At 51.9% G+C, this 22,691-nt stretch overlaps 2 protein-coding genes across 5 annotated transcripts in view; one reads left to right on the top strand and one right to left on the bottom strand.

Moving 5' to 3' along the window:
• The window catches only part of GFOD2 (Gfo/Idh/MocA-like oxidoreductase domain containing 2), a 50,164-nt gene extending 47,379 nt beyond the window's left edge, over positions 1 to 2,785 (top strand). The window contains exon 4 of the transcript XR_012154448.1: positions 1,789 to 2,785. The gene's annotated coding sequence lies outside the window, so the exon portion shown is untranslated. The remainder of the gene's footprint in view (positions 1 to 1,788) is intronic.
• An 8,062-nt stretch (positions 2,786 to 10,847) lies between these two features.
• Positions 10,848 to 21,806, bottom strand: C12H16orf86 (chromosome 12 C16orf86 homolog). Of its 4 annotated transcripts, XM_073307222.1 has the most exons (7): positions 21,704 to 21,746; positions 20,618 to 20,700; positions 19,444 to 19,563; positions 18,343 to 18,500; positions 16,165 to 16,355; positions 14,742 to 14,912; positions 10,848 to 11,231 (listed from the first exon to the last, which is right to left on the bottom strand). In XM_073307222.1, exons 3-7 carry the CDS (start codon positions 19,558 to 19,560, stop codon positions 11,086 to 11,088), a joined length of 783 nt encoding a protein of 260 aa, XP_073163323.1. In that variant the 5' UTR covers positions 19,561 to 19,563; positions 20,618 to 20,700; positions 21,704 to 21,746; the 3' UTR covers positions 10,848 to 11,085. The 4 variants fall into 4 exon arrangements, with proteins under 4 accessions (XP_073163323.1, XP_073163320.1, XP_073163321.1 ...); XM_073307219.1 differs by lacking the exon at positions 20,618 to 20,700 and having other exon boundaries at positions 21,734 to 21,806; XM_073307220.1 differs by lacking the exon at positions 20,618 to 20,700 and having other exon boundaries at positions 21,704 to 21,757.
• Positions 21,807 to 22,691: the final 885 nt, after the last annotated feature.

The following is a 22,691-nucleotide window of genomic DNA, read 5'->3' as shown; positions in this document are numbered from 1 at the left end:
CCTTTTGCTGACTATTTCTCATCCTCAAGCTGCTGCATCACAAGTTCATGGGTGTATATGAGTTAGAGACCATGGTATATAGCAGAGGTTCTCAATCTTTTTCCTTCTGAGGCCCCCACAACATGCTATAAAACTCCACGGCCCACCTGTGCCACAATAACTGGCTTTCTGCATATAAAAGCTAGGGCCGGCATTAGGGGGTAGCAAGCAGGGCAATTGCTTGGGGCTTCATGCCACAGGGGCCCCCATGAAGCTACATTGCTCAGGCTTCAGTCCCAGGTGGTGGGGCTCAGGGATCTGGGCTTCAGCTTTCTGCCCTGGGCCCCAGCAAGTCTAATGCTGGCCCTGCTTGAGGTCCCCTAGGGGGCCCCGGACCCCTGGTTGAGAACCACTGGTATATAGAATTTCAGTCTCCAACTCCTGTTTCCCTGCCCCTCCCTCACTCCTGGTTGGGGATTACCTGCTTTCACTTGCCATTTCATACAGGCTACAGAGCCAGTGAGCAGCTGGCTGAGATGATTGGGCTGTTCCTGGTGTACTTCATATGTCTTCCCTTGTAATTAACGGGTTCTCTGCTTTGTGTGACTACCTGTATGCGGGTTTTGGTGCAGGAATACCTGAGAAGCAAGATCCCAGCGTTCCTGGTACAAATTGAATACTTGGTTTAGTTTATAAATGTAAATAGTCCTCCATTCTCTTGGCACACTAAATGTCTGCCGGAGACAGGTCTAGCATAATGGCATTTTAGAGGGAAGAAGAACTGCTTCTCTGTGCTACTGACAATATCCAGCATGACCTGCCCTGTCATTGGGAATCTTGCCACAGGATTTTTTGCTCCTTTGTAGACACTTAATGTGTGGTGGTATATTGAGAGCCACCCAACTGGTCTGCTAATTACACAGAAAAGACCCCTTGGAGTGCAAGGCAGAGCTAGGACCTGTCTACACACCAATTTACTGTATTTATCACATTAGCCATACAGTTCTCTGGGATTTTCACTATCCTTTAGCAGTGTCCACACGGGATGTTAACTGGGCAGCAAGCTGGTGCACAGTAGATCCACACACCCTGGCTTGCCATGCAGGGTCTTGCCTTGTAGACAAATCCATAGTTATGGAAACAAGCCTGGCTTTATTAATAAATGCACTTTTCTTTCTCTCCACACTGAACCACCTCTCCCCCTTGTTAAAGTTTGGTACTTTGTTTTTTGTAGGATTAAGACAGAAGTGACTTAGATACACTAAAAATAGATCAATACTAGAATCCATTTATATAGCCTGTCAGGTTCCAAATAAATCAAAAAGAAATGGAAAACAACCAAGCTTTGGTCTTCGGGGAAGTCTGTTTTCATTTAGGGAGAAACTTCATTCTAACTAGATGAAACAATGGAAGTAGAGAAGACCATTGGCTGTTTCACCTTGTTTTATACTGTGTATTGATGCTGGTCTTTTCTCATCTGCTGAGTCTTCAATTTATTTAAAGTTATCTTTATTATGTAAGTAAACCATAACCACAGCTGTATCCTTGAACATACAAGTGTTACTTCATTGTCTAGTGATGTGTAATTGAACCACCAGAATACACATCCTATATAATTTCTGGCTGCATTAGCTGTGTTCTGCTCTACTCCCTAATTAATGTGCTGTTCACCTCAATGCAATCAACAAGTGGAACAGAGGCAGAGTGCCACATCCATCTTTTGTGAAAACTTAATTTTGTATTTAAACTCAGAATAATAGAAGAAAACCATTAATTAACTGGTGCTAATTGAAGTCCTTCTATTTTCAGGGTAAGCTGAAAGAACTCAACCATATGTCAAGCAGGCTGCTTCAACCTGTCTGTTCCCCTCCATTCAAGCTTAGCCAAAAGTCCAGTGCGGAGATAGGAAGAGGAAAGAAAAGGGGCTATGGGTGAGGGGAGAGAAGAGATTATCTAATACCTAATGTGCTTTTATTTTATTTATGTCTCAACATTATTTTAGAAGCTGATATTTTGTTACAAAAGAAATACTGTATGTTGCAGGGGAATAGGAAAACTAAAGAATGCCATTGTTTCCAGGAAAGTCTGACACATTCTGTAACAGGAAATATATTGTGACCAGGTACTGCCTAAAATTAATTACAAGTACAGAAATAGTTAAAACTACAATGAGCCTCTTTAAATGACAGGGGGGTTTTGACCTGTGGTTAGGTTTGGTAGAATTTGGTTTTTAATTTTTTGATAATTTCTACAGTATTTTTAAAGAGTTCTGTCCATTTCTATCAGACAGTGGGGAGGTGGGTCAGATAATTATTGAACAGCTATAGACACTGAGATTCAAAAACACAAATTGTCAATATCACATGTCAAAATATACAAAGTAAATAACCTGAAATCAAACTCGAATAAGTTCTCAAGCAGTATTTTTCTGACTTTGCCTATCTGTAAATTTCAATTATATCAATGGAAATATTTTTTGTCGGTTTCCATGTAAAGTAAAATCAATGTTTGATGTTCGCCACCTAAAGATCTAATCATAACAGGCGTACCTTTGGTACCGTATTGCTATGCAGAGCAATAGGTTTCTAAGGGCTGTGTTAGCCAACCTAGTAAAGCTTTATCATATTTAAAACCATCCTAGTTGTGAAGTTTTACCCTTTAGTTCTGGCTGTGTGCGGTATAGGCAAGTTTCATAACTCCACTCCAGTTGATTCCGAATATGTACCCTATAGCAATGAACTACAGAATGACTAAGTTGTCTTTTAAGTCCTGGGTATTGCTGTTATACAGTGACCTCTACTGGAGGGAAGGGAGAGGATGTTTACAGGTTTTAAAACAGGTTATCCTTATTGGTGGTGGTTTGAATACTTCTCATTCAGATTTGGAGTTGGCAGCTGTCTCTCTGGCAGAGTTTCACCAGCTCTGAGTTTGGCACCTGTCAGGGTTCCTTCCCCACTCTGAACTCTAGGGTACGGATGTGGGGACCTGCATGAAAGACCCCCCTAAGCTTATTCTTACCAGCTTTGGTTAAAAACTTCCCCAAGGTACGAACTTTGCCTTCGCCTTGAACAGTATGCTGCCACCACCAAGCGTTTTAAGGCCATCTGTCTATCATGCTCTTTTTGTTTCTCTTCAGCTTTGTTTCTGGCTTGCTCTAGTTTATTAGCTGCTTCACTGGTAGTCATTTTCCTGCTTTCTTGTGCTTAACTCTAGCTATACCTGAAAGTTCAGGGGAGGGAGACTTGTGAATTTCCCTGCAGGAAGAAGTTAACTGCCCTGCCTTTAGATAGAGAAAACTCCAGCTCAAAAAAGAAAAATCCCTTTGTAAAAAAACTAACACCTCTGTCTCCAGGCAAATAGACAGAAAACCCTCTAGCTGCTCTCAACTTAAAAAAAACAAAACAACCTCTTCAGGTCTGTGCTTTTGGTTCAGAATGATCTCTGGTTCAAAGTGATCCCACTGCTCTGCCACCATGTCAGGGTTCCTTCCCCACTCTGAACTCTAGGGTACGGATGTGGGGACCCGCATGAAAGACCCCCTAAGCTTATTCTTACCAGCTTTGGTTAAAAACTTCCCCAAGGTACAAACTTTGCCTTGTCCTTGAACAGTACGCTGCCACCACCAAGCGAAACAAAGAACAGGGAAAGAGCCCACTTGGAGACATCTTTCCCCAAAATATCTCCCCAAGCCTTACACACCCCCTTTCCTGGGGAAGGCTTGATAATAATCCTCACCAATTTGTACAGGTGAACACAGACCCAAACCCTTGGATCTTAAGAACAATGAAAAATCAATCAGGTTCTTAAAAGAAGGTTTCAGAGGAACAGCCGTGTTAGTCTGTATTCGCAAAAAGAAAAGGAGTACTTGTGGCACCTTAGAGACTAACCAATTTATTTGAGCATGAGCTTTCGTGAGCTACAGCTCACTTCATCAGATGTTTACCGTGGAAACTGCAGCAGACTTTATATACACACAGAAATCATGAAACAATACCTCCTCCCACCCCACTGTCCTGCTGGTAATAGCTTATCTAAAGTGATCAACAGGTGGGCCATTTCCAGCACAAATCCAGGTTTTCTCACCCTCCACCCCCCCACACAAATTCACTCTCCTGCTGGTGCTAGCCCATCCAAAGTGACAACTCTTTACATAATCAAGTCGGGCTATTTCCTGCATAGATCAAGGTTTTCTCACATCCCCCCCACCCCCATACACACACAAACTCACTCTCCTGCTGGTAATAGCTCATCTAAACTGACCATTCTCCAGGTTTAAATCCAAGTTAAACCAGAACATCTGGGGGGGGGGGGTAGGAAAAAACAAGAGGAAACAGGCTACCTTGCATAATGACTTAGCCACTCCCAGTCTCTATTTAAGCCTAAATTAATAGTATCCAATTTGCAAATGAATTCCAATTCAGCAGTTTCTCGCTGGAGTCTGGATTTGAAGTTTTTTTGTTTTAAGATAGCGACCTTCATGTCTGTGATTGCGTGACCAGAGAGATTGAAGTGTTCTCCGACTGGTTTATGAATGTTATAATTCTTGACATCTGATTTGTGTCCATTTATTCTTTTACGTAGAGACTGTCCAGTTTGACCAATGTACATGGCAGAGGGGCATTGCTGGCACATGATGGCATAGATCACATTGGTGGATGTGCAGGTGAACGAGCCTCTGATAGTGTGGCTGATGTTATTAGGCCCTGTGATGGTGTCCCCTGAATAGATATGTGGGCACAATTGGCAACGGGCTTTGTTGCAAGGATACAACTACTACAGGACAGGCCTAACAAAGAAAATAACAGAACGCCACTAGCCGTCACCTTCAGCCCCCAACTAAAACCCCTCCAACGCATTATTAAGGATCTACAACCTATCCTAAAGGATGACCCAACACTCTCACAAGTCTTGGGAGACAGGCCAGTCCTTGCCTACAGACAGCCCCGCAACCTGAAGCAAATACTCACCAACAACCACATACCACACAACAGAACCACTAACCCAGGAACTTATCCTTGCAACAAAGCCCGTTGCCAATTGTGCCTGTTGATCACTTTAGATAAGCTATTACCAGCAGGACAGTGGGGTGGGAGGAGGTATTGTTTCATGATTTCTGTGTGTATATAAAGTCTGCTGCAGTTTCCACGGTAAACATCTGATGAAGTGAGCTGTAGCTCACGAAAGCTCATGCTCAAATAAATTGGTTAGTCTCTAAGGTGCCACAAGTACTCCTGTTCTTAAAAGAAGAATTTTAATTAAAGAAAAGGTAAAAGAATCACCTCTGTAAAATCAGGATGGAAAATACTTTACAGGGTATTCAGATTCAAAACACAGAGGATCCCCCTCTGGGCAAAACCTTAAAGTTACAGAAAACAGGAATAAACCTCCCTCTTAACACAGGGAAAATTCACGTAAAACAAAAGATAAACTAATCCGCTTTGCCTGTCTTACCTCTACTGGTTGCAATATTGGAGACTTGGCTTAGGATGGGTTGGAGAGGATGGATTTCTGTCTGGCCTCTCTGTCCCAAGAGAGAACAAACACGTAAACAAAGAGCACAAACAAAAGCCTTCCCTCCCTTCTCTCCCACACTCACCCCACCCCCCCAATTTGAAAGTATCTTGTTCCCTTATTGGTCCTTTGGGTCAGGTGCCAGCCAGGTTATCTGAGCTTCTTAACACTTCACAGGTAACAGGATGTTGCCTCTGGCCAGGAGGGATTTTATAGCACTGTATACAGAAAGGTGAAAAGAAAAGGAGTACTTGTGGCACCTTAGAGACTAACCAATTTATTTGAGCATGAGCTTTTGTGAGCTACAGCTCACTTCATCAGATGTTTACCGTGGAAACTGTAACACGAAAGCTCATGCTCAAATAAATTGGTTAGTCTCTAAGGTGCCACAAGTACTCCTTTTCTTTTTGCGAATACAGACTAACACGGCTGTTCCTCTGAAACCTGTCATACAGAAAGGTGGTTACCCTTCCCTTTATATTTATGACAGCACCGTATATCTGTGTTGACCTAACGGGGTGGAAATCAATAAAATACAGGGATTTTTGGTGGTAGTTCAATCCACTTCCAGAATTTCTGTTGCAGCTACAGGAGAAGAAATCTGCTCTCATGTGCTGGGTAGCTTCAAGAGCCTTTTAAGTCCTGCCCCTTCACTCCTGGGCAATTCAACAGCCATTCTCTCTCTGACCTGTGGCTGCCACCAGTATGTACAAGTGGGTCCAGTGCACCTCAGCTGTAAGTCAAGCAGGTGGTAACCAACGTGGATACAGTATTTCTGTATATAGTTCCTCCACCAGTTGGGCAGGTGGGCTTCCCACATCTTCTGCCTAGCTGGAAGCAGCAACACCTTCTGTTCATCTTAGCCCCCAGCAGAGTTTCGGAACTGCAGGGGCCAGGGCAGGACAAAGGAAACCTCTTCCCAGAAAAACCAGGGAGGAAAGCCTGCTCCTGTGCCTCTGTCCTGCGGTGCTGGGGGGCAGGTCCATTCTGTTTCCCTCTCCCCCTGTGGCCTTGTGCCCAGTCGCTGCAGCCAAGCCTGGGCAGGTACTGAGCTGCTCTGACCCACACAGCCATGCTCCGTTGTAGTGGCCCGCACATGCACACTTTGTAGACAGCTCCCACATAATCCTGGACACCCAGGGAGAGGCCCTACAGGTGGACCAGAACTCAGGTCAGAGTTCATGCCGAGTCTTGGGTCTGCACTCCCAAGAGAGCCTCCTCCCTCAACACGTGAGCTCCCAGCCCCTCCTACCCTCCATCATCCCTGCCCTTTAAAGTCTCCACGAAGTTGGCTCTCAGTCCTCAGAGATCCCCCTCCTCACACACAGTTGCATCCTCCCCAGCATACACCCACATCAGCCAGGTAGCCTATTTGAATTATCGAGATGGGACCTGGAGCATTTCCCTCCAGTAGGAATCCAGCATCCTCTTGCACAGGGCTGACAACTAGCCAGGGTGCCTCACAGCCCTGCAGGGGCCTGGCTGTCTGAATCTTCAGGCAGATGGGCTGAGCCAGAAACACCTCCTTCCAGAGGGAATAGCCCCTTCACTAGGAGATTTTCAGTCCTGCTGCTGCCTGGTCCTGGTTTCCCTCAATCAACCTCTTCTTGTCAAGCTGCAGTTCCCTACTTCCCAGATACTGCAGTAGGTACCTGGCCACTCCCAAGGCCTGGGTGTAAGATGTCATGGGCGGAGGAGGTAGCTTACACCACCCCTTCCTTCTGTGACATTGGGTTGTGAAGAAAGCAGAAGAGAATTGGTGTTTGCGGAATCCCCCAGCCTCAGAAGGTCTATAGGAGCCTGATTTGCAGACCACATCTGGCTGTCCCCAGGTCTCAGTCTGTATCTACCAGACAGAAAAGACCATTCTGACCCTTTACTTGGCCCCATCCTTCTCATACTCAGGGCCTGACTCCCAAATGCTCCTTCCTCTTGAAGCTAGAGATCCCGGGCTTGGTTCTTATCACCCTTCCCCATTCCCAGACGAAGGGTTCTTTCTCCTTTGGCCATCCATAGGATTTTGGCCAGGAATTCGCTCTGTCCTGGAGCTCCCCCAGTATGGGTCTGAGGGAGGACTCTATGCTAGGTTTGATTCCAAGGCCGTAAGGGGACATTGTGATCATGTAGCCCAAACTTCTGTAAACACAGGCCAGAGAACTTCCCCAAAATAATTCCTCTTGAACTAGAGCAGATCTACTTCCCTAAGGGTCTCAGCTTCTACCCTCAGGGGCTCTGTAGGCAGCTTCCCAGTGGGCCGGGCCGTGCCCTCATAACCAGATTCCTTAAGGCAGTATCTTATCTTAACCCCGCTGTTAAGTTACTCTTAGGGGAATTCTGTGCCAAAAAATAAATAAATTCTGTGCACAATATTTTAAAATTATGTGTATTTTATTTGTCAAAATAACACAATATAATCATGCCAGTTTCAGTTGTTTTGGTAATTTATTTCGAAATATCTGTTAGCAAGTATGTTTGTAATAATGCGAACAACAAAGAAGATTCAGGATATGTTTTTTGACAAATAGATTCCTCACTAGGCATATTAGTCCAGAACTTTGAGAAATAATTCATTTAAACTACAATATAGAAATTTCTTGCACCCCTCAGAAGCAGTGCAAAGGCTTGGGGAAGTCAGGGGTAACAGAGGAGCTGAGGGAGAGGGAAGTAATTTCTGGGAAGGAGCCTGGGAGTGAACATGGAGGGGTGTGGGTGGGAGAAGGATGGAACAGTTGGGTTTTTTTGAGGGGGGATTGTTAAGGGGGAGAGCCTCCCCCATGCAGATTCTGCCTGACCCCTAGCATCTCCCTTTCAGTCAGGCACATCTGCCCCATCCATGTGTCCCCCTCCCCTGTCCCCATGTGTCCTTGCACCCCTACTCAGCCACCTCTTCCCCCTACCCTCATGTGCCCCTAAACCCCACTCCCCTTCAGCCCCTGGATCAATGCTATCACCCCACTAGCTTCTGTGCCCCTGCCTCAGTCTGTTCCCCCCACTAGCCCTTCTGGATCCCAGTCTGTGACCCCCCAGCAGCCCCGTGTGCCCCGCTCTGTCCTTCCCCCCCATAGCCTGTGTCTCCTCACCTGGCCCTGCGGGCAGAGCTCTCTGAGAAGGCAGCTTCTGCTCTCCTCCCTCTCTGTGGCTGGCTGCTCTGGCCCTGTGCTGGCTGCCCTCTCTTCTGGCGACACAGCAGCCCCTGGTGACTGAGACATGTAATTGTGGCGCCTCCCCGGCAGAATCTGTTTTCCGTGGGGACATGAATTTTGTGCATGCGCAGTGACACAGAATCCCCCCAGGAGCATTAAGTGTCTTGTGTCTTTTGGAGCCTAAAGGTAATGTCCTGCGCTCTGAGCGGTTTGACCCATCCTTGCTGTTCCACTCACTCTCTCAGTCTGGAAAGTGCCTGTTCCCTCAGCCTGGGGAGCCTTGGAGCTTATAGCTCCCTGAGTTCTCACTTCCACAAGGAGACACTAGCTCTCTGAACGAGCTGAAGCTTCCTCCCTGAGGTGGTCTTGGCCTTCCACCTTAACCAGGAGAGCTCAAGCTGTTATCCCACGGCCAGACTCAAGGTTGATTGCCCGTCTCTGGATGTCTCCCAGGTGTTTTGGATCAGCCTTTTTCAAAGTAAACCCTTTTGCAACACCAGGTTCCTCTTCATGCTGCTTGAAGGGTCTCATAAAGGGATGAAGACTTCTAGAAAGATTCTTTGTCCTGGATCAGAGCCTGCAATTAGCATCCTCCCGTGCTGCCTGCCTCTTGCCCAGGAAAGGTTCAAACTCATTCTGCCCCCAGATTACCAGCAAGTGCATGCATCGGACCTAGTCTATGCACCCCATGCACCTTTTATTAAAGTTCTCTTAGGGGTGCTCTCCGCAGCTCTTGTGATTCTAGTGCCCCCTGCCTGCAGTATTTAGCTTCATCCCCATCGGCTTGTGGTCAGTCTATGGTGCAATGACACTGCATTGCACAGCAAGGGCTAAATTAATGTGAGCATTTAATCCTTGCGTCTTTCAGCCAGGTGTCACTGCAGCTGAGCACAAGTGCAGTAGCTTTTTTAACCATCTTGGCTCCTTTGAATAATCTCTTTTCGACATTGCTTTCGGATGTGTAAATAGAACCGCCGGCTTATTTGAGAATTACCTGGTTTAAAATATGTTTATCATTGTGTGAGCTGTATATTCTGGTAGCTGGATTGCTGCTGTATTTATTTAGCTCAGTGGTTTTACTTGCATTTTTCTATTTAATTAGAACTGTTCAGAAGCATGTGGTCTCTTTTCAATAAAAGGGTTAATAGATTATTAAATTGTAGCTGTCTGTTTTGGTTGTAGGTACAGTTCTATTTATATTTCTTTAAGATGGGGGTGAACCACTAGTATGGTAGCCAACTTGGTTGAACCTGACCCTGTGTATAACCTGGGGCTGTGCAAACAGCAATAAACCTGGCCATGTGGACAAAAAACCTTGTGAGTGAGAGGAGTTATAAGGCTGTGGTCAGGAAAGCAAATTCATTAATTAGGAGAAAGGAGAAGTACGTGGCGACTGGGTCTTTTTGTAACGTGCCTAGCACAATGAGGCTCTGATCTGAGTCTGTGCTAGGCGCTGCCGTAAAACCAACAATATAAGCCCCGTGGAGCTTACCCACAGCAGATGTCACGTTCCTTCAGGGAGGATCTCACTGGCTTATTTCCTGCTAACTTTATGCCCATTTGGAAGCTGTAATTCCTGAACTGACTCTGACAGTGTTCCAAATGTACAGCAAAAGGATTAAATGTATTCTGGAGTGGAAACATTAAATGAAACACTGTTTGTCAAGGGAGAGAGGGACTCAGAAAACAATTCCAGATAGACCCCAGCAAGTCCAGCAGTGGAGTAGGAATCCTAGGAGGGAAGGAGAACATACAAGAGGAGTGAGAGAAGAGAGGATAACCGGGAGTGGCTTCTTTTGTGTTTGGAGCTGGGACTGGGCTTCCCATCTAATGGTGATAGCATATGGGGCACTGGCCAAATGGATGTTCAGCCCGAACCCCGCAACCCAAAGTGACTCATGCCGCCGCACCTCTTGGTAGAGTGGGAGGAGATTTTGCCGCACAACCCCCCGACCCTCTTTTTTAGAAAATTGGAATGTAAGCAGTGTCCCCACCTGCTGTTTGCTTGTGCAGCATGTTGTGGCTGGAGAGGTCTCTAATGCTATCTCCTCCAACAAGTGCGCTCTGCTGCTGGGGACGGGCAGCCCAAGGGAACCTGGGAGCCTGAAGAGTCTGATTGACCCAGAAATGTAATCAGTGGTTGACTCCTGCTCCAGGGCCAAACTAAGCCAGTTACAATGGTGCACTGAATCTTTAGACAGTTCTGAGAGCCAGCAATTTTAAAGTCTCCCTTTATTTCATAAACGAGTCAGAAAGGCACAAAAGGTTAATGCTCACCTCCCAGCCATAATGAGCAGCATCTGGGAGATGCAGGAGCTCATTATAAAGGCAGTGGCTTTTACCAGGAACGCTTGGCAAAAGCTGTCTTAAGGGTTCACTGCAGAGTTTTAAGAAGGCAGAAAGTCAACAGGCTTCTTTTATGCTAAACTGACAAGGCAGGAAACCTGTGAGATTATTTATACTGTGGTGAGAGCGGTGGCACCAGGTGAGCTGCACAGACACTCAGCATCTTGTCGATGTCAACTTGTGTTGACTTGTCGACCGCTGCCTGGGGTGGAGTTCCTGGGGAGCAACTCTCTGGATTATCGCTTTTTGTTCCTGAAATGAGATGCAAGACAGGTGGGTATCTGAGCTTACCTCCCAGGGCAGAAATGGGTAGGATGATTCGTTTTTGGAAGGAGAATGCCAGCTGGTGTCTATTTCAGATGGGAACTGAAGGGGCTCCTCTGCTGGGAGAGTTTCTAATCTGTCTGTCTTAGGCCCTCTAGAATCTATGATAAAAGACAGACTGCTGTCAAATGGGGTGTAGTAGACCAGGTGCGTCCAGCTTATCTGGAACAGCTACAGCTGTAAATGGAACAAAAGTGGCAGGATCACGTCACAGGATCACATGGAGCTGTGCCCTCTCCAGGGTGGGTCCCATGCCTGGAGGTTGTGCTGCCATTTGAGTGTCACTCAGCTGCATGTGCTGAAGCCCTAATGATGCTTCGCGGCTTCCTAGGCTAACGGGAAATGACTCGAACACAAAGAAGGGTATAGCCTGTGCCCTTCATACAGGAAACGGGCGAGTGTGAATTGTGCGCCCGTTCCCTTCCCCTCTCTTAGGTAACTTTGAACTAGTCCCTGGCACTGGCTCCTACATGATGGCTGTTGCTGAATCTGAGACGCAGGGGCAGACCCGTCCTGGCCTGCACAGCAGTGAGTGGAGTTAAAGCAGTGCTGAGCGAGATGCTAATGTTGCAGTGATGGGTTTCCCATCTGAGGCTGAGAGCTTCTGACCCAAACTCTGCCACTTCATATCTGCCTGAGGCACGGCCGGGACACAAAGGCTGGACTCACAGAACTCCCTGGGTGATTTACCGAGAGTAGCTCTGTGACTCTGCCGCAAAGCAGCATCCTTAGGCCAGGCAGTAGGCGGCTGCTCTACACACCTTATGTCCACAAGAGCGCCCCAGCTCACTCCCTGACCATAGCTGGTCTCCTCTTCTCTGTCGTCTTCCCATTACTGCACTCCCCATTTCAGCCACACTGGCAGCAGCCTTTCCTCACGCTGCTCCTAAATCCCCCTGGAGCCTGGGTGCCATGAACCTCCCCGGCCCACCCACATCTTCTCTCTTCCATAGCTCTCCCCGAGTTACTGATTAAAGGGGCTAGAAGCATTTTAATGCTTCCCGTATATTTACAGGCAAAAGGGAGACTGAGGCATGGTGCCTGTGTCAATGTTGCTCGGTGCTGTGGACCCCCCCACCCCCTCTTGTGCAAGGGCAGCTTTCCCACAGGTCTGGGCTGGACACAGGAGAGGGGTGCTCTAGCCTGTGCTGTAGGAATAAACAGGAGCTGCTGGTTCAGGGGTTGCCCAGGGTGTGAGGGTGTCTTCCTGTCCTCAGAAGGTCACGGGTCCTTTTCCCAGACATGTGCTAGTCAGGCCTGTGCCTCTCTGAGCAGAGCGAGGGAGCCCCTCTTGGTGCAGATCTAATTGTGGGGCTGGGCAGGGCCAGCCTGGCTCTTCCTCGGACCAATGCCCCACACGCCATCCCAGAGCAGACACACAGGCTGGCTGTACCTGTCCCAATGGATCATTTCCCTGCTACTACCCACCAACTAAGAGCATCTGGCCTCATGTCTCCCGCAGGGGGGAGTTCTCATGGTCCATCCCAGGGAGCAGTGAGCCCTCTGCCCCCAACCCCAACCCCCCTGAGCGCTGGAGCAGGTTGGGCCTGTCTCTCAGTCTGCATTGAAACCACCCCGCAGCGCCATGGCCTGGCCTTTTCCTGTCCACTTGGTAATGGGGAGAGGGGGGAGCATGCTTCATTGCAGCTCTGCTGCCACCAGCATGCTCGCAGACCTGGAGCATTTCACTTGGGGGCAAGGGGGCGGGCGAGGGAATGACTCCCTGGCCTGTGATCAGCTCTTCAAACAAGGGTTCCACTCAGCCTGGGCCACACCCTCGGCAGGGAGCAGAGAAGAGCTCTTCTGGGCTCAGAGAAAGGCGAATCAGTTATTTGGGGCTGGAGGAGCAATTCTTCCAGCTTCCGAGGGGATGTGATGCAGGGTGTGGGGGAGGCTGTAGGCTGAGGAAATCCTAACCCTCAGCAGCTCTTCCAAGCAGGCAAAGCGTTTTGACTGTTCTCCCCTCCTTGCAAAGGTGCTGCCCCACCATGCAGGGAGTTGTCATCAAAGCAGCCGGAAATCGGTATTAATGTTTACAAAACACCAACCAAACCTGCAGAGCGTCCCTGGGGGAGGAGCTGCTGGCTGGCAGAGAGCTCTGCACACTGGACGGTGCAAGCAGGCTTCTTTCTGCCCTGGCTTGCTCAAGAGCTAGTGGTTTTCAAAGGGGGTGGGTGGGACCCCGCAGGGGGTTGTGAGGTGACTACATGGGGGGTTGAGCTGTCGGTCTCCACCCCAAACCCCTCTTTGCCTCCAGCATTTATAATGGTGTTAAATATAAACAAGTGTTTTTAATACGTAAGGGGGGGTCGCACCCTGAGGCCTGCTGTGTGAAAGGGGTCAGCAGGACAAAAGTTTGAGAACTACTGAACTAGGGCCTGGCCCACCCGGCCTCATGGGGAGCAGTGGAAGCTCGCTTCAGCAGCAGTGACAGGGCCCAGCCTGCACGGGTACCGAGAGCGACTCAGCCAGAAGCCGCAGTGTTCCAGCCCTGGGACGGAGCAGATCACACACGGCGCTGCCAGCTGCTCGGGGAAGCCCAGTGTGCTCAGGCAGGATGGAGCATTCTCTGTGCCCAGAATCAGTCCACAGGCCCCTCACTGCTGGGCTGTCCCCACAGAGAGGAGCCCGGCTACCTGGCTGTGTCTCACAGCATTCAGTCCATAAGCTTCCCAATGGGTCCCCACTTCACGCCGAGCAGCACGGTGCAGTTCTTAGGACACAGGACTGGGAAGTGAGAGACCTGGACTCTGCTCCTGGCTGTGCCCCGGGCCTGTTGTGGGCCCTGGGACGAGTCACTTCACTTCTGGGCACCTGTTTCCCCCATGATAGAATACTTGGCCTGCGTTGTGAACCAGCCAGTAGCGCTGTAGGCGTGAGGAAGTCTGGAGAAGGCTGTGGGTTCTGGTGATGTTACTCTCCAGAGGTAAGTGGGGCCCAGACTAATTCCTGCCCCTGCCCCAACCCCCTGCTTCCCCAGCTCATGGAGCGCTGGGGCCAAAGGCAACTGGACAGCAAGGAGGGTAAAGCTGGGTCAGGCGGCCTGGCCCTGTCTTAGTGGGATCAGGTTTCCCTCAAGGTCAGGGCAAGTTCTGCCAGCGCTATCCAGCTGGGGCCGTCCTCAGCCGCCTAACGGGGCAGAGGATTCGAAGTGTGCCCACAAACCCAAGGGAGGAGCCCCTGGGTGGAAAAGGCGTGGTAACGAGTCAACATACACACACAGCACTGTGGGCTGCCCCTCGCTCTCCACAGGACAGAGCTGGGCTGCCCCAGAAGGAACAGCATGAGCCCCCCATACTTTAACCTCCTCCTTGCCTCATCCCATGTGTCCCTGGCTGGAAGCCACCCTTTCTTGGAGCAAACTGCTGTGTTAGCCCCCAGCAATTGCTAGTCTGGTGGCTGGGCCCAGGCCCAGAGCCACAGCTCCTTCCCTGTTACCTGCGTGGTGAGACTCTTTTGACTCCTCAGTGTCTGCCCTGTCTGGGGCTCCCACAGCATCCCCCAGTACAGCTGTCCCTGGTGTGTCGCTCTCATCCTCCGAAGGGCTGTTCAGCTCCGGGTTGTCATAGTTTATGTACTGGTATAAGGGTCGCAAGCGCTGTGGTCTCCCTAGCGGGGTGATAACACCACCGCTATATCACACAGTACTCTACACCCCAGCCTCCCAGCCCAGGCCCTCAGGGCACCTCCCCAACGCACTGCAACAAAGCCTCGTGGCCCCAGGGAAGATCATGATCCCTGCGCTACAGAGGGGGAAACTAAGGCACAGGGCAGGGGAGAGACTTGCCCAAGATCACACAGTTCAGCAGTGACCACTCTCGCAAAGGAGGTTGGTTCTGTGGCGAAGGCTCCAACCTCAGACTTGGGAGACCTGGATTCAGTTCCTGGCTCTGCTGCAGACTGGCCGGGTGCCCTGGGGCAAGTCCGTCAGTTCCCCATCTGTGCTCTGGGGATACCAACCCTTCCATCCCCCACTTTGGTCTGTCATGTCTAGTTAGACTCCATGCTGGGACTGCCTCCCTCTGTGCCTGGGAAGAGTCTGGGGCGATGGAACCCCAATCTCAGGCGCAGCCTGGGGGTGCTATCACCATAAGGAGAAGCTGGGGTATGTGGCAATGGGGGAGTCTCTCCTGGCTGAATCCTCTTTGGGGGCCAGCCCTAGGAAGGGCAGCAAGGCTCTTGGAGCATGATTGCCTTGGGGGCCCAGTTCTCTGAAGGGAAGCCCTCCCTGGGCTGGAAGAGCTCAGAGCTGGTGGTGATGGAAAGACACCAGGGAGGAGGAGGAAGAATGGAATCTGGCACTGGGGCTCGGCCCTTATCCCCTTGGAGGGCACCTGCTTGTATATATTTGGAGAGAGGCAGGACTCGCCCAATCTGTACAGTGGGGTCTATGGGGAGGAGGAAGCAGACCGGGCCCCAGCTCAGCGATCAGGCTGCTCCTTAGACCTGAGGCCAAGGCTGGCAGGTGGAGGATGTCAGGCACGCACACAGCCTGATCGTTTAAGGAAACCGCTGCTGGGGACAACAGTCACCCGGACTCCACAACACACACACAGAGTCGGGGAGCCCAGCCTGGAGCTCTTGCCTGTCTATCCCCAAACCACAGGTCTTTGCTACCTGAGCTACAGGAGATCCCCGTTAGCTGGTAGCACTAGCAGGGCCATTATCTTTTCTGGGGGCTAACCTACCTTGCCCTAAGCCGGCCCACCATACTGCCATAGACGGCACCACAAAGGCACCGGCGTGCACTGAGAAGGAGGATGCCTGCTGCCTCCCACAGGTACAGCGAGAACAGCGAGCACCGCCGTCGTGCCGGGAAGGGGGCTGTGCGATTCTGTGGTGGTACATCGTGTGCACTTACTGTCCGTGCGCAGTGTGTCCAGGGGCAGAGCCGCTGCCGTGCTGGCTGCAGAAGCAGGGAGGTCTGATGAGCTTTTCCTTTTCTTGGCTTTCTTGTGCTGCCTGGTAGCGAGGGGAGAGTCCACCTCCCCCGCCTTGGGAGGCAGCTTCCTGAAGTCAGCGTGCTGGAAAACAGGTACTGCAGGATCAGCCCTGTGGAGCAGAACCAGAGACAAGGGGACAGTGGGTTTGAGCTGCTGGGCAGAAGCGTCCCCTGCTTCCCACACAACCTGCACCAGTGCCAGGAAACTTCCAGAAAACAAGCTTACCTTTGGGCTATTTTGACTCCTTCTGGCCCTCCGCAGGCTGGGAGAGTATTTCCCGGGGGGCTTGGGCAATGCTGCTCCTGTCTGAAGCTCGAGGCATCACAGCTTGAAATGCTCTGCCCTTAGCCCTTGATGAAGATGGAGAAGTAGGACCTCGCCCCTTGTGCAGATGGGGAAGCTGAGGCAGAGAGCGGGGCAGTGACTTGCCCAAGGTTGTGCCCAAAGTCAGTGGCAGAGTAGGGAGAAGAGAACCCAGGGCTCACATTCCCAATCCCCTCTGACCTAACTGCGAGAGAACAGTTTATAAATTAACCCAACCCTTGCTGAACCTTGTGCTGGCTTTGTATCTTAGGAGAGGGTCAGGGCAGGTCTGCGTTTTAGCCAGCCTGCTTTACGTAGCCCTGGTGCGGCTGCCTCCCATAGCCTTGGTGCAGCTCTCCAGCGGGCTGGCATGTTCCGCTGTCTCTGCCCTCTCCTCTGGAACGGTGGGGAGAGGCTTCACCAGGCACGCCTGACGCATGCGTCTGCCTTGCAGAAGCTGGTCATGGCGAGCTGCCAGGCTGCAGTGCAGCTGAATCCTACTCTGGACGCTGGAGTTACCTTGAGATGGTCCCAGAAGGGATGCTGGTTAGTAGAACCTGTTCTGGGTCCATTTCCTGATGTGTTATTAATGGGACTGAAGCTGGTATTATTTAATACGGCCGTGTTCTGAGAACACAGAACAGCCACAACTGCTGTGCCAGCTTCCCCTGCCGTGCCCAGCCGCCGTGCTCAGCCAACGTGCCACAGGCCCGCTCGGAGGGGAGCCCCTCTAAGGCAGCTCAGTCTCTGCTCCATTCAGCTCCTGGATCCTCTGCTGGGTGCCAGCTGTGGTGGGTATGAGCCCTGGCCACCAGTCTTGCTGGCTCATGTCGGAAAGGTCATGCAGCAGCCATCAGTGGGTCCTGACTTTGGGTCAATACTGACCTGGACTGGGTTCGACTCTCTGTCTCTGAGACAAGAGGGTTCAGGACTCCCAAGCGACCCAGTGTCCATATGCCATTGCGCTAAAGACAACAAACACTTCCCCAGCTGTGCCTCCACCCCTCCTGCCACCAGGCCTGGGGGCTGAATGAATGGTGCTGTCACAGGAATGGCTGGGACATGCCAGGCTGGCCTATGACCATCCCATCCTTCCAGTCCTAGCATAGACTGGAGGCTCTCCCATGTTGAGAGATGGCAAACCCTGTAGGAACATACACGTGCAAAGCCCATCCACAGGTCCAGCAGCCTCTCTGTACCAGGGCCCAGCGCAAAGGGCTGGCACAGAACACAGACAGCCCCACAACAGGGCAAGTCAGGGCCTGCCAGCCCCTGCAGGATCCCCAGAAGGGCCTGTTTGGGGCGCCAAGCCCAACAGCTCCCTTTCCCCCCACAAGAGGAGCAGCAAGCAGCAGCTGGCAGGAGCCTTCACAACCTGGCATCATCATTCACTCAGCTCCAACGCCCTGTTGCTGCATTACCCTTGGGTGCTGGTGTCCCCCACCTCTCAGTCTGGCCTCTGAGATTCTCACCTCCTCCCTCCCCCCGTGCCCACTCCCTGCCCAGCTTCAACCCCCAGTGCCAAGCTACTTAATTCTCAACAGAACACAGGTCTGAGCCAGTGTGTAACCAGGCCTGGCACTGGGACGCCATGTGCTGGCCCCTGTCCTAAGCCCTTTGTGCATGAGTTAGGGCCCTGGTCCCAGCCTCTGTCTCAGCTCTTTGCAGGTGGTGAGCTCCTGGGAGCCAGAGGCTAGGCCTCGCCATTTGGTTGGTGCCCGCGGCACACTGGGGTATGATCCCACTGCAGTTTGATGCTAGTAATACAGCCCACAGGGGACCCTCCAACCTACTTCACTGCCTTTGCTTTAAAGCCAGAGGTCAGCAGCCATGCCTGGAGCACGGAGACAGATCGCAGGGGTTTCAGCTCCGGAAAGAGCTCTTTGTGCTTCTGACCTTCTTCGTCGTACAGCTTGGTGTTCACAACCACTCCTTGCCCGTCCTCGTCCCACTAGGGAGGGAGACAAAAGTTACTGCTTGGGAAGCGTAAGACGAAAGTAACACTTAGCGGCGGCAGTGCCTGGCCCAGATGCCAGCTCTCAGACCAGCCCCGCGGCAGCCCGTTCTGTGCTGCTCCTCTGGTGTTGGAGGGGAAGCTGAGCTTCGCATTGAACACGTGGCTGGGGGTTTCTGGACTGTGAATTGCTTAAGCTACGTTTAAAATCCATCTGCATAAGAGATCAGGCGTCCTTGGACCTGTGCTGTGGTACAGAGCCTGCCCCCACCAGGCCATGGGACCGGCTAGTAACAGGACCTACATGGCAGCTTGAGGCCTGTGTGCTGCAGCTCGGAGCAAATGCTGGGCTCTGTGGTGTCAGACATACGCAAAGGTAGGATACAATAATTTCATGGTAGGATGCCAGGGCCCTGTGCTGCTATGAGACGAACAGCATGGGAGTGAGACTGCTGCTGAACAGCAATGCTGCGCGGTCAGCTACTGAGGCAGGACAATGCGAGGGAGGCAGGTCAGCTGTAACTATCAAAGTCCCACTGGGCAGGGTCTCTGGGGCAGGAAGGTGTCAAAACAGCCAGGAGAAATGTGAGCCCCAAATTACCCAGCTGGTTTTTCACACGAATGAACTGGAAACTTTGAAAATCATCATTTTGGGGCCCACTTCTTTTTGTTAAATCTCTCGCAAGGACAAGGTGGAAATGTAACAGAACTGGTAGGTTGCCTTTCTGGGACACAGCCCCTTCCCCAGGGGAGATGAGCTGGCTTCCTCAGGGCCTGGCCACGTCTCAGCCCCACACCGCGGCTGGAGGAGACGCATTCCCCGCTCCCCATGCGCCTGGCCAGAGCCCCTTGTGAACATGCCTGCTTCAGGCAGCCGCAGCTCTTGCAAACGTGCCTGTTCCATTATGGCTCGCGTTCTAAACGTGCAATCGTTCTTTACCTCCAGCGCCTTGATGGTTGGATTGTTCAGTGCAGCTGCCAACTGGGAGAGGAAGCGTCCGGGCACGGCCTTCCCCCCAGGCCTCTTCTCGCTTGGACTCCTTGCTGCAGTGGCCATTGCCTGAGAACAGGGCAATCAGTGACATCAGATACTGGTGCCTGCGTGCGCACTGTGTTCAGCATGATCTGATCTGCTGTCTGATAATGATGCTTAGCCCTAGATCACTGAGCACTCCAGGCAGGGTTGTGTCAGTGGCCCCCCAGCCTGGGGGCAGGCAGATCAAGCTTGACGAATGTTGCCACCCTGTGCCCCTCTCACAAGACCCCATTGCAGCTAGCACAGGTGAGTTCTGGCCACCTAGCAGCATCTTTCACAGCAAAACTGAATGTGAATTTGGGCATCCACAGCGGCCAGGCCAGCCAGCTGTGTTGCAGTGAACTATGGGAAAAGCTGGGCGACTATCCCATAATGCTTCAGCAGGGGAGTGGATGCCCAGAAGACATGCACCCAGAGCAGTGCACTGTGGGATGTCACAGTACTGGGAGGAATGGCTGACACTCCAGTTGCACAGATGCAGTGAGGGAGGGCCATTCCTCATGGCAAAGATCACCAGGGAGCCAAGCCTGTGCCAGCCCAGGCTGCTGCCAGGGGCATAGATGCCACAGTCACCGAGGGTGACCCAGGCTATGTGCAGACACAAGCTATGTTCGGAGCGGAGCAGGCCCTAGACCACTTCCAAACTCAGCTAAGAGCTGCACATGGACAGGTGCCCAGTCTCCTGCCTCGGATAACAACTGGCAATGGTCCCAAGGGCTTGGATTCTCAGTTCTACCAAGACCCCTTTACACCCCATGGGCAGTGTCAACGGGCCATACGGTGGGTGTCAGTTATGTCTGAACGCGCTTTAATGACACCTCATGCTGCCACGGGGCTCAAGTGGCTGGTATAAATGAGAATAAGGACCATAATTTATTTGCAATGAATAATCCCACCAGCTCAGGCGGGCGATGCGATAGAAAGATCAGGTCACATACAACGGTTGCTCCTAGGGTCTGAGCATGGTTCGTCTGACCAGAGCAGACAGAAATTTTAATGCTATAAAAACCCACTTAGCAAGAATCCCCATCCAGGTTCCCAAGTGAATGAACCCACTTGAATGATTGTTTCACCATACAAATGCAGTGTCCTCGCTCTCACGGCTTTAACCAGAGCTGCCTGATGATTGGAGGTTTTTCTTAACCACCTGGGTCTACAGTCCTGTGAATGCATAGAACCTCAGCTTTTGTTTTCTGAAGAATGGTTTTAGCCTTCATGGTTGCAGAGAAAACCCTGGAAATGGGAACCCAACAGGTTCTGCTGGCAAACAGAAAGCCCAGCACTCCAAGCCACGCTCTTATTCAAATCTCTGATTTAGAAGGTTGGATCCCATAGGGCTGGAGGCCTGATTCATGCTTTCTGAACATGAGGGTTTGGCAATGCTGGGCATGCTGAAAGCCCTTCCCATCTTCTAGTCACCAAGTACCTGACCAGGAGGGCCCAAACCAGGGAAGATTAGCAGGGTTCAAATATTTGACTTTCAACTCTGAGCCTCAAATGCTTTCCACACAGGTCAGCTCAGCTTTACCAGCGCTCTTTATCCCATTGGGTGTCCCCCATGCTGTGAGATTTACATTCAGTCACATCAAATAACCCTAACTATGAACTCCTCATCTCCTAGCCCTGGGGAGGAGGGGACCACACTCTGGTGCTAGGAATCTGTGCCGCCGTTGGTTTCTGTGCCCTGCAGCTTTTACGCTGCAAGTCTACAAACCCTCGCTTGCAGACTGCAGTGGGACCACCCACAGCAATCCAGGTAAGCCCACGTGCAGGTGTTGGCAGGATCAGGGCCCAAAACGACCTCAACTCATCCTACAGCTGTTTGTCTCCCTGTGCTGCTGCAGCCTATTCCCGGGGATGCCCACACTGCGCTCTCCCATGGAAATGTGTCGGTGTTCTCTAGCGTCAGGGCTTCCTTAATCTAAACAAGGCACTGTTCAGACCGCAAGCACAGGGCTGCTCTATGCATGGATTGAGAGGCGTCTTTGGCACTGGGCTTGGTAGCGTAACACCGACCCATCCAGGGGATCATACCTGGGCCCTCTGGAGCTAAATGCATGAATCTCCAGCTGGCCTAGCCACCACTAGAGGGGGACAGGGCGAGTAAGCCGGGGTTACGGTACCAGATCTGGGCCCCAGGCAAACCATAAATTAATAAACACACCCGCTTAGCAGAGCGTAGCGAACCCCTCACCCGGCTTCCAGAGCGTCCCGGTGTGCTCCTGGGAGCCATTCCCCCTGCAACTCCACTGCGAACCATTGGTTCCTTTCCCTGCATCGGTGTTACATTTCCGCCTCTCGGCCCTAGGGCTCGCTCGGAGCATTTCCCAGGGTTGGTACATGTTCCCTGCTCATTTCAAGCCTGCAGGTTTCACAGTCTCATGGAACTTGACAACATGGACTTTCCCCCACTGCCAGCCAGCGGGTGTCCGGCCTAACGACTTCCCCCCACTGCCAGCCAGCGGGTGTCCGGCCTGGCACCTTTCCCCTCTGCCAACCAGCAGGTGTCCGGCCTGGCACCTTCCCCCCTCTGCCAACCAGCGGGTGTCTGGCCTGGCACCTTCCCCCCTCTGCCAACCAGCGGGTGTCCGGCCTGGCACCTCCCCCCCACTGCCAGCCAGCGGGTGTCTGGCCTGGCACGTCCCCCACACTGCCAGCCAGCGGGTGTCCGGCCTGGCACGTCCCCCCCACTGCCAGCCAGCGGGTGTCTGGCCTGGCACGTCCCCCCCACTGCCAGCCAGCGGGTGTCTGGCCTGGCACGTCCCCCCCACTGCCAGCCAGCGGGTGTCCGGCCTGGCACCTTTCCCCTCTGTTGGCCCAGCACCTTCCCCCTCCCCTGAAGCCAGTGGGTGTCTGGTCTGGTGCCTACCCCCGACCCTGCAGCCGGCGGGCATCCAGCCTAGCAGCCGGCGGGCATCCAGCCTAGCAGCCGGTGGGCATTCTGGGTGGCCGAGGCTGAGTGTGAAACCGACCTCAGGCCAGAGCTGCAGGGTTTGGTCAGACACACCCACACACGCCCCAGTCCAAGGCGCAGGCTGATCCCCTGGGAGGGAATTGCCCAGCACGCCATGCATGGGCCCAGCGGGTCGTGCTGCACAAACACACCTCAGGGCTGCAGGTTCACTCTCGGCAAGAGGATGCCTGCCAGCCCC

Source organism: Lepidochelys kempii, chromosome 12 (genome assembly GCF_965140265.1).
Source record: "Lepidochelys kempii isolate rLepKem1 chromosome 12, rLepKem1.hap2, whole genome shotgun sequence".
NCBI lineage: Eukaryota > Metazoa > Chordata > Testudines > Cheloniidae > Lepidochelys > Lepidochelys kempii.
The sequence above is the reverse complement of the archived record's forward strand: the minus strand, read 5'-3'. Positions and strand labels throughout refer to the sequence as shown.